At 39.2% G+C, this 13,075-nt stretch overlaps 1 protein-coding gene across 1 annotated transcript in view; it reads right to left on the bottom strand.

The window, feature by feature from the left end:
• LOC140941464 (hatching enzyme 1.2-like) overlaps positions 1-13,075 on the bottom strand; it is a 59,359-nt gene that overhangs the window by 1,715 nt on the left and 44,569 nt on the right. Inside the window, exons 2-7 of the mRNA XM_073390460.1 lie at positions 5,536-5,781; positions 4,020-4,187; positions 3,074-3,194; positions 2,259-2,434; positions 1,808-2,032; positions 394-547 (exon numbers count right to left, since the gene is read on the bottom strand). Of these exons, the coding sequence (XP_073246561.1) occupies positions 394-547; positions 1,808-2,032; positions 2,259-2,434; positions 3,074-3,194; positions 4,020-4,187; positions 5,536-5,632 (941 nt within the window). The 5' untranslated portion in view covers positions 5,633-5,781. The remainder of the gene's footprint in view (positions 1-393; positions 548-1,807; positions 2,033-2,258; positions 2,435-3,073; positions 3,195-4,019; positions 4,188-5,535; positions 5,782-13,075) is intronic.

Raw genomic sequence — 13,075 nt, 5'->3', positions numbered from 1 at the left:
GACCGAAAATTTGTTCCGCGACCTCGATAGACCTGTTTCCTAATAGCTGACGTGCGCTTAGCTCGAGTCGCTTCTCCTGGGCTTTTCGGACCTTACTCGCATTTTTCTCCTTTCTTCTTGACGTTGTTGATGATTTTTTTTGCGCCTAAAAAAACTCAGCAAATATACACGTCGAAAGGTGAGCACGGGTGCGAAAACGTTGGGGGGTTTCACAAAAGCTATTAAAAGTTATGAGGGGGGGAATCAGTTCAGCGAAATGACATTTAAAGTGGGGAATCAGCCATATTTTACCGTGTTAAGCCCCAAATTCTCCGGACCCCTCCTCCCAGGAAATAAATTATGACTGGTCCCTTTTGAGGTACGGTTTAATAACAACTGGAAAAACTAGCCCACCTTCCTCTTTCGAAGGGATCTGGTACTTGAGTAGTTTGTCCAAGTTCTATCTCACCCGAGTCACCTGTTCCTCCATTGAGAAGTATGTCAACTTTAGAGTCCGTTCCAGCCAATGATACGTCAGCGGTTACCACAGTAACGAAATATAACTTCACTGCAGGGCAAGTAAATTTGTGATTTTACTGCAGTATATTCATCAGTTTCCAAGAAAAGTGTAAGAGCAGGGAGTAAGAGATATTGTAGAGATTTGTAGATTTTCTTTTTATGAAGATTGTTCTAGCAATTTTATGTTGCATTAGGAGATTGTTGTTTACATCAAAATAAAGATTCTAAGAAAACAAAAAAATAAAAAAATTTTTAAGTCTATTCTTCTTGGAAACTACGGACGCAGATTTCGGATTTCTCGACTTGAAATACTCGAGTGCAATGGTATCTTATTTCTTGAGGAAGGATCCTGTAAGACTATCACAGTTCTCTTAGGGTGGCAGCCGGAGGATGGAGTTGGTGGGGGGGGGGGGGGGGGGGAGACTATTCAACAAAGCTTTATACACAGTAATTTTTAAGGAGTTATAATAACTCCTCTAGTGGGGTTAATTTAACTCTTTAAAGTGGAGTTATTCTTGGGGGAAGTTTTTTCAACTCCAAAAAGGAGTTTGAAGAACTCTTTTTCAGGAGTAAAAATCACCCCAGATATTGGGGAGTTAAAATAACCCCAAAAAAGGAGTTATCCTGTATCTAAAATTTTTATTCTATTTTCAGAGTTGACGTAACTACAAAAAGAGTAAAAACAACACAAGTAAGGAGTAAAAATAACCCCATTTTCGGATTTATTTTAACTCCAGACTGGGAGTAAAAGAACTCTTTTTCATCAAGGGTAAAAATGACCCTAAATTTGGAGTTAAATCAGAAGTTAAAGTAACTCCATAAAAGTGGTTATCCTGTACCTAAAATTTTTACTCCATTTTTGGAGTTATAATAACTCCCTGAACGGGGAAGCTCCGCCCCAAGATGCAACCCCTTACCCTTTTATATATCATGTTTTGTCAGAAAAGGTATCCCTTTCGCCTACTTTCCATTAAAAAATGGAAGCACTTTAACGTACGTACTTAATAAGGATAAAACGTTAAAACGTTAAAACAGAACGTCTTCTTGCCATTTTCGTGTGATGTCTTTTCGAAACATTTTAATTAAAGGTCCTTTAAAACACTTAAATGAAAGTTTGCCCTAACCGTGCATATACTTCAACCCGAGCATTCTCTAGCCCTTCGATATACCTGAAGCATAGCATAAAAAAGGAACCCCTTGCGGGGGAGGGGGGGAGGGGAGGGCTTCCCCGTCAGTCGTGTCCCCGTATAGGCCATTTAGGGGGTGACCCCCAGGGGGTGGTTGGTTCAAAAGCAATGGATGTACTTACAGTTGGTTTGTAGCTGTGGGCATTCGTACAACATGTTTACTCGGACAACATCTAAAGCAGAGAAGCTGTCCTTTAGTCCTAAGTTCATTTCTGGATCAATGCGTGCCGCAATAGTGGGCTGGTTGTTTTTGCTGAAAAACGTCTTGCTGTAGTGCATGATGGAGTGAAAGTCATAGGGCAAGTCGTTGGTCTCTTGATAACGTGTTTCAAATTGGGAGTCTTTCCCTGCAAAAGATTCGATAATTGCAGTTCACGGTTTGAACGGCGCGCAGGAAGGGCTTCCGGCGGTAAAGTGACTTACGGCAAAGTTTTTCGCCACCAAAAATTGTACCGCCTCACGTAGATACGAAGTAGCTTTCTCTATCCGCCTGCGACGTGCTAGTTAGATTTTTGAACTTGAATCAATAAGATATTCATGTTTTATTTTCTGTACAGTCACAGGTACACTCACCATCTTGAATATTTTGATATAGAATTATCACATGTTCATCCCGGTCTTGTCGACTCTGTTCATGGAGGAAACCAAGAGCGTGCATCAGCTCATGGATAGCTCGTCCTTTGTTTTCACATCCTGAACCAAGTGATAGCTGTTGTTTGCCTCCGCGTTTTCCAACTTGAGACCAGCACCTATGGAAAAGAGGCATCCACGTTAACTCACTTCTACACCCCTCTCGTAACAGAACCAGTGTATTTCGTTATTCATATTTGTTTAAAAGAAGGAAAAAGGGAAAACATTGACAAAAGAAATAGGAGGATACAGGTAATCGATCTCAAGTGTAAACCTTTTAGTTCCTCTCGCTAGAGCAATGTGTAAAAGATTTTCATAGGTTTCATACTGGTAAAGATCTAAGGCCTGCCACCCCTTTTAGCTTCTATGGGAGATACACAATGTAAGAAAAAAAAACAGTGGGAAAGTAAACAAACCCGCTGAAGTTTCGTCCGAGTACCCGGCGATAGATTACACTGGGTTTATTACAGAGGGAAGTACGACGGTCTCCTGATTTGTGTAGGTTTCTTTTGTAATTTACAAGGGGGAAAAAATTGTAAACTAGTTATTGAAATAGAGTTAAGTCGGTTTCACGCAACCAAACCGCCTTCCATGATCGCTTTTTTGGCCAGTCTTAATAACCTAAATGGTGATTACGGGTAAAACATGCCTCTCTGGAGGCCAGAGAGCCGCGGACTACCAGAATGGGTAGGGAGTGCTTACATTAGTGTTAGTAAAAAGTGAAGTTTGACTTGGTATTGGAATAAGTATTTCACTACCCTGTGCCGCTGATAATTTCAATGTAATCCTCGTCATCGTCTGTTTTCTCTTCAAACCTGATACACGTTCTCTTACGGTACTCGTCGGAAGCTTGTCTGAACGCCTGTTTCAATCCAGAACCTAGAGTCAAAAAGAAAGATGAAGAGATGTGTTCAGTAACAGACTTGAGGGTGTCCTTGGCTTCTAGAAAAAAGATCGCGAAAGCGTGCATTCGTTCGCGACTTATCTAGGGCACGCGGCAAGCATGGCTTCCAAGTAGGCGTCAAATTGTTTCAAGCTTGAGGCCTGCTGGGCGGCAAATTGTCTACGTGGCATGATGAAGGGTGTGTGGCGCCGGAAGGCTTCCGATGAGAAGGATGCAGAGTTTCTCTTAGATTACTCGAGCGAAGACATCTTGAGAATATAAGAAGACTGTAGTCATGAGAGATATCATTACCGTGCAGTATCTTCAGTGGATTGCTCACGTGCGTGCGTAGAGAAGAAAATGTAAGACTCGCGAGAAAGGTCTTATTTGCATTGCCGACGAGAGGACCGCTGGCTTAAGATCTATGACGTGTTGAGAATTACTTAGCGGTCACTTTTATAAGCGAGAAGGGAACTGGATTCGAAACGTGTCCCGCAATTGCTTCTGGGATCGTGCGGGACAGCTATGAGCCAATCAGTTTCTCCCTGTCTCTAATAACAGTCCCAGAAGTCTTTGCGGCCCAGTTTCCTTCATGTATTAAAGTGGCGAATATTTCTAGTCTATAGTCTACATGTTGTTGTTGTTGTTGTTTTTTTTTTTCTGTTCTGTTTTTTTTTTCACTGTTTCCTACAGCTGGGAGGAGATCCCAGTCTGTCCAGTGATTTGTTTTCCTGATTCGATTTACAAGGATCACTCTAAATCTTGGTCACGCTGGCTCTAAATAAGTGTGAGAAAAAGTAGTCTTTACGCGCTATACGTACCAAAGAATCCAGCATTCAATAAGTACGGAACTCTTACAATTCTGTTGCTAGCCGAAGCAGTCGCAGGCCAATAGTAATTTTTCCCAGTTTTACTAACTACGGCTCCACGCTTTGTCCTTTTATCTTCAAAGAACACTTTTTCTACCATCATATCACCTTCAACAAGAACTAAAGAAGAAAAAATGGGTCAATTTAGGTTTCCGGGAAACTGCCTACCTAACCCCTCCCCCAAGCTAAGATTAACACTTATTTCTCACTTAGGACAAAATATTGGCTTAGGGGAGGGGTATGCGGGCAGTTTCTCAGAAACCTAAATTGAATACTTGTATTGTATTTGATGTTTTTATTTAGCATTTTCTATTTCTGTTTGGGACTTCTAATATAGGGCTAACCTCTAAACTTCCTTTTGAAGGTGTCTTTTAATATTACGTTTTTCCTTTAAATAAGCTTGTTTACATCTTGAATAAAGTTAGTATGTGTGTGTGTGTATGTGTGTGTGTGTGTGTGTGTGTGTGTGTGTCTGTCTGTGTGTGTGTGTGTGTGTGTGTGTGTGTGTGTGTGTGTGTGTGTGTGTGTGTGTGTGTGTGTGTGTGTGTGTGTGTGTGTGTGTGTGTGTGTGTGTGTGTGTGTGTGTGTGTGTGTGTGTGTGTGTGTGTGTATGTATGTATGTATGTATGTATGTATGTATCCGAAAAAGTGTTAACGTTTCCTTGTTCAGGGACCAGGAAAGACTTTAAAAAAAATTGTACATTTAAAGTGACTGGACGTTTTCACATTGTATTATAGGGGGAACTAGGCAGCATGGCCGTGGTCGAGCTGTTAGAGCCTTGGACTTGCAATCCAAAGGCTATAATTTCAAGTCCAGCCCTGACCGGCCGCTGGATTTGTTCTCGGTAGTAGCGAGTTTAGATCCTCGCCTGGGGAATACGCTTATAAATAGCCAACTGGTTTGCCTCCGCCCTATTGGCCTGTTATCATAGCGTTATGTTTTATATAAATTATTTGTTTCAGTTGTTTGCCCGGTACCAGTGGCCTTTGTGCTATAAATACTGCCTAGGGCAATTAATGAACTTATTTATACTTATTTATTCGGATGAACAGACGAATCAAATTAGACGGATTATCAGACTGACAAGGATTATCCAACGGATAACCCGTCTTTAGTCTGAAAATTAAAGTGACAGTCAGCTTTGGATCGTGTCGCAGATCTAGAATTAATATTGCAGACCGTTAAATATTATATGGAAACCAGGTTTTATATCACTCCCGGCGATCAGGCTGGATTTCAAGATTAAACGAGTCCGGTTTTCATCCTGCACCTGCACAGTAAGGCCTTCAAAGCTCAATTACCAGAACAGGGTTAATAATTGGTGTTCCTGTATGACCTGTTGCATAGGTTATAAAATCCTTTTACCCCCACTGATAAGTTTGACAAATCAGTTATCAACTTATTGACGTGACATATCACTAACTTCATGAATACTACATCCACCGACAAGATAGCTAGATATTTTACCAAACTGATTTTCCTGTGTAGGCCGCGCATGTAGCCGTGTTATGTGAAGCCAAAAAACCACGGTGAAGGCCACTGAGAACGCGATGTGATGAACCATAACATACAAACCGACGAATTTAAGTTGCAGTTGACGCCTCCTCAGCCCATTCTCTTCACGTCTTGATCCAAGAACAGGGAAGTAAGACCGAGACTATAAGCCGACTAATTACGTCGAACGACTTCCAGTTCATTAAACCATGAGCTTGCCTGACGTGAAAAACGTGGAAAGAGAGAGAAAAAGGCAATCAATTCAAGATATATAATCATCTAAGTTGATGTTTTCTTTTACTACTTCGACTACCTGTCCCAAAGAACAAACAACTGGAACTTGTTTGTCCAATTAACGTCAAGTATTGTACAAAGAGGAATGTTTTTAGTGGAAACTTCCCAGCTGGAGGTCAAGGTTTTGAGGGTCGGAAAATTTAAACCTGCTAAATAAGTAAAACTACGATGAAATTAAGACAAAACAAGAATCTTGGAGACTGTCGGTTATGCATAAACAAGTAGATTCGGAGTAATCACACACGAGCGTGAATCGTTGGGAGGCAAATTTTGTCCAGCTATCACATCAGTGGTATTTATTAAGTAAATATTATTCTAAAGTAAGTCTACGCTATGAGTTTTTTTTATTATCATGTAGGTGATGCATGGGTTTTAACACCAACAAAAAAGCAAAAAAGCAAAAAAACAGGTGGCGGTGCCAAATTCAACCGGGATAACGGGCTCCTGCCCGGGTCTCAAGTAGTTTAAGGTCAGGTTCTAATCGGTTTAGCCGTGGGAAATAATTTATTGCTATAACTTCAGCACAGATTAAGGAGCTGAATCAAAATTGAAAGACATGAAGACCTCATCGTCCTTAACGTTTTAAAGTATGAATATTGTGTTGATAAGTCAGGTGATATGCCACGTGACCATTTATCTAGAAATTTTAAATATTTGACAAATTGGTGGCCGGTTTAAGAAAAGAAATCAAGTAATAACATTTTTCTTATTGATATTACATATTTCTAACACTTCACGTTTGGAATGACTATCCATTGCACTTCAATAAAAAATTGTAAAGGAAAATAAACGCATGTGTATCTTCTGTCAGAAACGCCAATTTATTCAACCAAACAAAGTAAATTCGCCAATTTCCTTCATTTTCAATTTTTGGCCACGGGATCATAATTAAACGTCAAGGCATAAGAAGACCTCAAGATTTACTTTTGGGGAAAAATTTTTATTGTTGGAGGTCTGCTTGCGAGAGATATTGTCAATCAATCATATGCTCCGAACACACCTTTTATCCAGGCCATAAACCACTGGAGGAGACAACACAGAATTTTCAGTGAACTTTGAACAAACAGCTATAACGATTAGCGAATTTCAGTCATCATTTGAAATTCTTGCAGAAAAATTGGGACCTGTATAAATTAAGCTTACACTTTGAACAACCAATTGGCGTGCGTCCAACCGCAATCCCACATCCAAAATTTCACACTTACTCGTAAAAAACTCCTTTATTTACTTTTATTATGCAACAACTGTTTGGGCACCCTAACCCAGATTCGCTGCAGGGTATTCTGAGGCCTTCACGGTTAATGGTACGGTAATGCATATGAGGTTAACGAATCCGCTCGGTACATGTGACCCGAATAGAATCCTGGTAATAAGCGATGGGTGACAGAAGTAACAGCCCATAGACCCACCTCTTGTGGCGGGCGACAAGAGGAGCCCGCAATCCTAATCCCAGGTTGTTATTACGCGTGCGTCGCATGTATGTAGCCAGCATTCATTTGGACTTCCACGAAGAATGAATGGAATGCGCAAAACGCAATTTGATCACTCGCGTTTTGACCTTCTATCACTCGTAATCTGGTCACGCGTGTTTTGACTATCTGTCACCTGAAACTTACGCAAAGCACTGCGACGGAGCAAACGCGTTTTGGCCTTCGATCGCTGTCGCCCGCACTCCGTAACCTTTGATTATTACTAGTTTAGGTCATATGTTCTCAAAATAAAGTGTTTCAAGGAGATGCTCTGCTTGCTGCTTTCACACTGACACGTCTTGATATGTAAGTGAAGTAATCACTCCCATCCTCCCACCCCGACAAACTCCTTGAAAATTGGTCCCTGCTCGACTTTCGAACAGACGTGTGGTGGGTTTTTTAAATTTCTTTAAAGGGCAAGTTATTTTCATCACATGGAAACGCGATATATCATTCCATAGTTTGCCTCTCTACTCTCTAAGATTCCGAACGCCTTAGTTACACGCATTGCTCTCACTCGAATGTCTGTTTGTTACACACTTGTGACGTCACATAGTTACGTGACATAAATTCGATCGTTTTCCCGTCACGCGCAGAAATAGGCCTTTTGCAATAGTTGTAAACCAACGAAGATCGTTCACTTTTAAAAAATTTTGTTAGATGGAACTAAAAGAGTATATTAACATTACGTAATTATAACCTGTGAATTTTCAGCCGTATATCTCAAATTAAAGGAGCGATTGTAACGGCCGCCGAAAATTAGAAGGATCAACTCTTGCCACCCAGTGGTTTAATTTTCTATACAAATCCTTGTAAATTTCGACATTTTTAAACTGTCCTTAAATCTTCCCCTTATGCATTTAAGGGCTCAAATTGCCTGTTATGAATAAAAAGGAGGTATGAGCCCCATTATGCTTAAGGATATATTTTACGACAGTTTGAAAATTTCCAAATTTACAAGGGTTTGTATGTAAGTGACTAGGTGGGAAGAGTTGTTTTTCCCATACAAATCCTTCTAATTTTCCGCGGTCGTTGCGATCGCTATACTTTTGAGATATACGGCTGAAAATTTACAGGTTACCTAATTTTAATACACGATCTCTAAGAGACATGCTGTTAATCACAACCAAGATTATTTTGCTAGAGTGTAGTTCTGTCACTAAAGACCCTGATTAGTTGGTGATCTAGTTGGGGTTCGAACTCGTAACCTGAAAAGAATTCTAATGCTAATCCCGAGGCCTTTGGCAGAAAGCTGCACGAAGGATATTTTGATAGGTAAACTGTTAAGCAGTCAAGTCAAGCACGAAAAAGCTCCGGTACGTGTTTCGTAGTATGTAAATATTTCTCTTCTATGTTATTTGTAATTACGAAACTCTGACTTTGAACGTGAAACACTTCTAAAGCTGTATTTACCTTTTAAGATCACCATAACTTTTGCATTGCAGCTTCGTTTTATGCTTAACATGTTTCTCAGTTGTACTAAGTAAGCATTTGCAAGTGAAAAATAAAGGTTCGGATTGCACAACTGGTAATAATTCAGGGGCACCCAACGAGGATATAGTTCAAAACCACTTAACAAAGCATTGTTGAACGTATTTTAGTATTCAAACGGTAGATATAGGCATATTTTTATCCCCTAAAACTTTTCATCCGTTCGGATTTCCTAGCTGAAAGTCTAGTGATCCGAAAATTATAGGGATCAAAACTTACCTTTTCGAGAATTTCAGCCAGGAAAAGGCTCCCGAAAATTCTAGGTGGCCTTTTTTAGGGTAAAAATCCGTTAAAAATGGGTAATTATACCATTTTGTAGATGTTCGAAAATCCTAGGAGAGGCAGGCAAGCAAGAAATTTGACAATAAATGTTCCGCAAATTCTAGATCTCAAATCGTCTTCCGAACAGATATTTTCCGAAAATTGCCGTTGGGTGCCCCTGATAATTGTCCGCTTGATGAGTAGAAGTTCCGCCCGAGATATATAAATAGTAATTTTTATATACTACACTATGTTTTTAGAGTAGAAGCATATCTATATCATGTATTTTTTAACGCCAGTGTTTATATACACTGAAATAGCTTTTGCACCACTAATCAAAAGTAACTTTATAAACAGCTACGTGGCGCACGGCATCTTGCAAAAGTAAGCCTAAGTTTTCAAGCTTGTCGGGTTTACAATCCATGTTTCTCCTTAATCTATCTAAACCCATTCATTACTCAACATGTCCGGTGTTCCTCTGTGTCTCAAACTGGTATTAATATTTTTCAAATCGCAAAATAAAGGACTCAAATGATATACAATTATCGTAAGAGAGGCCTCAAAGTTCTTGCAGTCGCGGCTTCTCGGTACATTGGTTATTGTTATTGCCGACACAAGCGGGTAAATAGAAATTACGTGAGGCAGTTGCACAGCTGAATTCCTGAGAAAATTATTTATGTTTTTCAAAAGAAATTCAGTCTCTCAGTTCCCTTTCGTTTCATTCAGAAAAGCAGGAAGTATTTAACAAAAATAGCTTTACGGAACAAAACTGATATCTATTTCTGAATCTCAGGCTACGGGAACTGAGACCGTGAAACGTGAGAAACACCGCCCAAAATGTATTAGCCACTGTTTTAAAATAGCGGCGAATGAATTGAGTTAAATTACCAATTGTATTCACGTATATGATCGGTACAACTACAAAGATCACGTTTTAATAAAAATAGAGCGATCGCATAAGAACAATTATTGATTCTGACAACCAAGTGCCAATCATCCTATAGAGCTAGTAGCTCCAGCCAATCCAATTCAAGACACCTGTTCGTTTTTCGTAACGCCGGTGTATAAATTAAATGCAGAACCAGTCTTGTTTTGCTTTTAAATACTAATAAATAACAGTCCAAAGAAACTGCTAGCAAAAAGAAAAGGCCCGAATGGACCAGACTACGAAACAAAAAATTGTTTCCAGCGAAAACAAAGAAAGGGCGGTTTTATATCAGTGTAGAGAGAGAAGAGCAAAGGAGGATTAAACATTTGTCTCTAATACCCTGACGTAAAATCTCCACGGCTGACGCAAGTAGAACAAACGAATTAATGTCGAGTTGCCAAAGTAGGATGTGTTTCCGTCACTGAAGCCTAAAAATAACCCCACTTCCTATGAACAATCAGGAATGAAATACTTAAAAATTGCGTGGGTGAGCTGAAAGTATTAAACTTACGCGTGTATTGCTGACAGGAGCAATCAATTCCTCACTCCAATATTGTCGGTATAAATATATGCTGGGGCATATCACTGTTTATAACGCTGAAGACTGAATTGACTTCAAGTGAGAAACATGGGAAGTTTGAACGACAACTGGTCCTGTAACGGAGACAAAAAAGTACAATGGGCAGAAAACTTGGAGGAAGTTCGTTATTATGTCCCTCCAAACAACTTGCGAAAGAGCTTCAAGAAAAAGATGACGAAAATACGACGCAAAGCAAGCGAAATCACGGACAAGCCCCTCCGCATCATTACAAACATGGGTGAACTCAGTGCGAACGCTGTTCATAACGGGCTAGAATTTATACTTCGACATGGGCAAAGTGGTTCATTTGACGCCGACCGTGTTACATACGAAGATTTGATCAAGGAATGGGATGAGCTCTTTGAAAATTTTGCTGGTGCGAATGAGGAATCTACGGACGATGATGATGAAGAGGTAAATCAAAAGTAGTCTGTTACCACTCCATGGTCATCCTTTTTAACGGTTTACGAAGAGATGGTCGCGTTATCCAGACTTTGGCGCTGATAAAACCCGAAGAAGAATGTGGTATTCTTTTGACCGGATAATTTCAGTAGTAAACCAAGATATAAACTTTGCCCCAAAAGGAGAAAAACAGCCTCGAAGAACTGGGAAGAATTTTTATTTGTAACATGACGGTTACAGGACAAAAAAATCGTTTCGCCCGGGAGAAGAGCATTGGGACCATTGCCAATTCAACTTGAGCAGAAAACGAAATTTTATATGAACTGAACACTCTGATTTCGCTGAAATTTTTCTTAGCAGACTATTATAACCTCGTATTTAAAAAGCCAATCAAATTGTGAATATTACAAGTACTATCGAGGCAAATCGGTATTTTGGAGCTATTTGTAAAAAGAATAAGTAAATGCTCGTATTTTTAATAACGCTATTTTTGAGTCATTTTGCATCTGAAAGTAAATTATGTTAATCTTTTGACAAAGAGAGTAGAATACTTAATGACGTCGATGCCGTCGCGTTCTAGCTTATTTATGATCGCCTACAGTATGTATCTGAAATAATATATATGATATAAAAACAGCTAAATATTTTCAAATGAAGAAATATAAAATGCCATACTGTAAAATATGAATGAGTTTCGCAGATCGAGAAATTGAGAAAAGAAAAGTTTTTAATAAAATATTTTTCGTGTCAATAACTGCTGTGTCACCCTCTTTTACCATAACAAAGATACCCTGCAAGCACAGGCCCCTCGCTCTTCCTGGATACTGCACGTGCATTCGCACGCGGATCAAAAACATGGAAACAGCATCCCTTATTTAGTATGAAATGTATTCAACCGTTTAACTTCTCAAAAAATCAAAAACGTTTTTATGTGTAAAAACCCAAAGTAAACGAAACATAGATCGAGAATTGCAACAGGAAATTTGTTTGAATATTTGTGTTCCAAAGAAGTTATATAAATATCACATTACTTTTGGAGTCTTCATAATTGCCCCTGGGAGTGAAAAAGATTAAAATTTCGCTTTGGAGAAAAAAATAATTTTAAATTAAAGCCACGAGCTATAAAACCTTTCAGCTTGTTTTAGGCTCGAAACACATATCGTTTCGCGAAGAACTACCCTCCCTTTTGCTTGATAAGGCACGACCGCTATAAAGTGCAGAGAAAAGATAAAAACCTAGCTGACCCAAATTTCGACAAATTGAATACACATTAGTTAGTAAATAATGAAGGAAACTTATTCAACTCGTCCATTGATTTAACAAACGAATGTATTTATCAAATTCATCACATACAGTTTCGTGGCATCTAGTTTTGGGCAATAAATGTATTATATTTATGTAACGGTATAGGCAATATCTTGTAAGAACAACACACATTGACGTGGATTGAACTGATCGATGGTACAAATCTTGGACCTGTGTGTGGGAGCCGCCGTTCTTTCTTCACTGCTTAGTTTTAAGCCTTTTTGTGAAATTCTATATCTCCTGTCGTTCGATCTTCTAATGAAAACTTTTAACAATGTTTCCAATATGTTCGAGAAATTTCCGACCCTCGCCTCTACAGATTCTGTTCAAGTCGTTTTCCTTTGTGCAATTAATAGCCGAATTAAATAAAATTTACGACTTAAAGATCTTTACTGTTGATAATCTTGCAGTTACGTATACGAAAGCGTAGATGAATTATATCTTCTCGGCACCTGGTTTAATTTGTAAGAGGAAATAAAATGTTGATCACCTGGTCCGACTCGAAAAATTGTGGGCTATGAAATATTGGGCAATATTCATCAACCGTATTCGTTAAGTATTGAAACCATTAGCCATTAAGTCAATGGCAAAATGACTATTTTTTTCCCACGAAAATGTATTTCAAAAGGTGAGTATGTCATTTCTTTTCTATTTCATTGCTTTTGTTTTCGCCTTAAACCGCATGGAGAGTTTTTATGAAAATCGCTACACCTGCCGTAAAATGAGTTGTATTACCGCTGACCATCAGGAATATGCAAGCTAATCTTAGCTAATATTCTTTTC

The sequence above is a fragment of the Porites lutea genome, chromosome 6 (assembly GCF_958299795.1).
Source record: "Porites lutea chromosome 6, jaPorLute2.1, whole genome shotgun sequence".
NCBI lineage: Eukaryota > Metazoa > Cnidaria > Anthozoa > Scleractinia > Poritidae > Porites > Porites lutea.
Note: the sequence above shows the minus strand (reverse complement) of the source record. Positions and strands in the feature narration are given on the sequence as shown.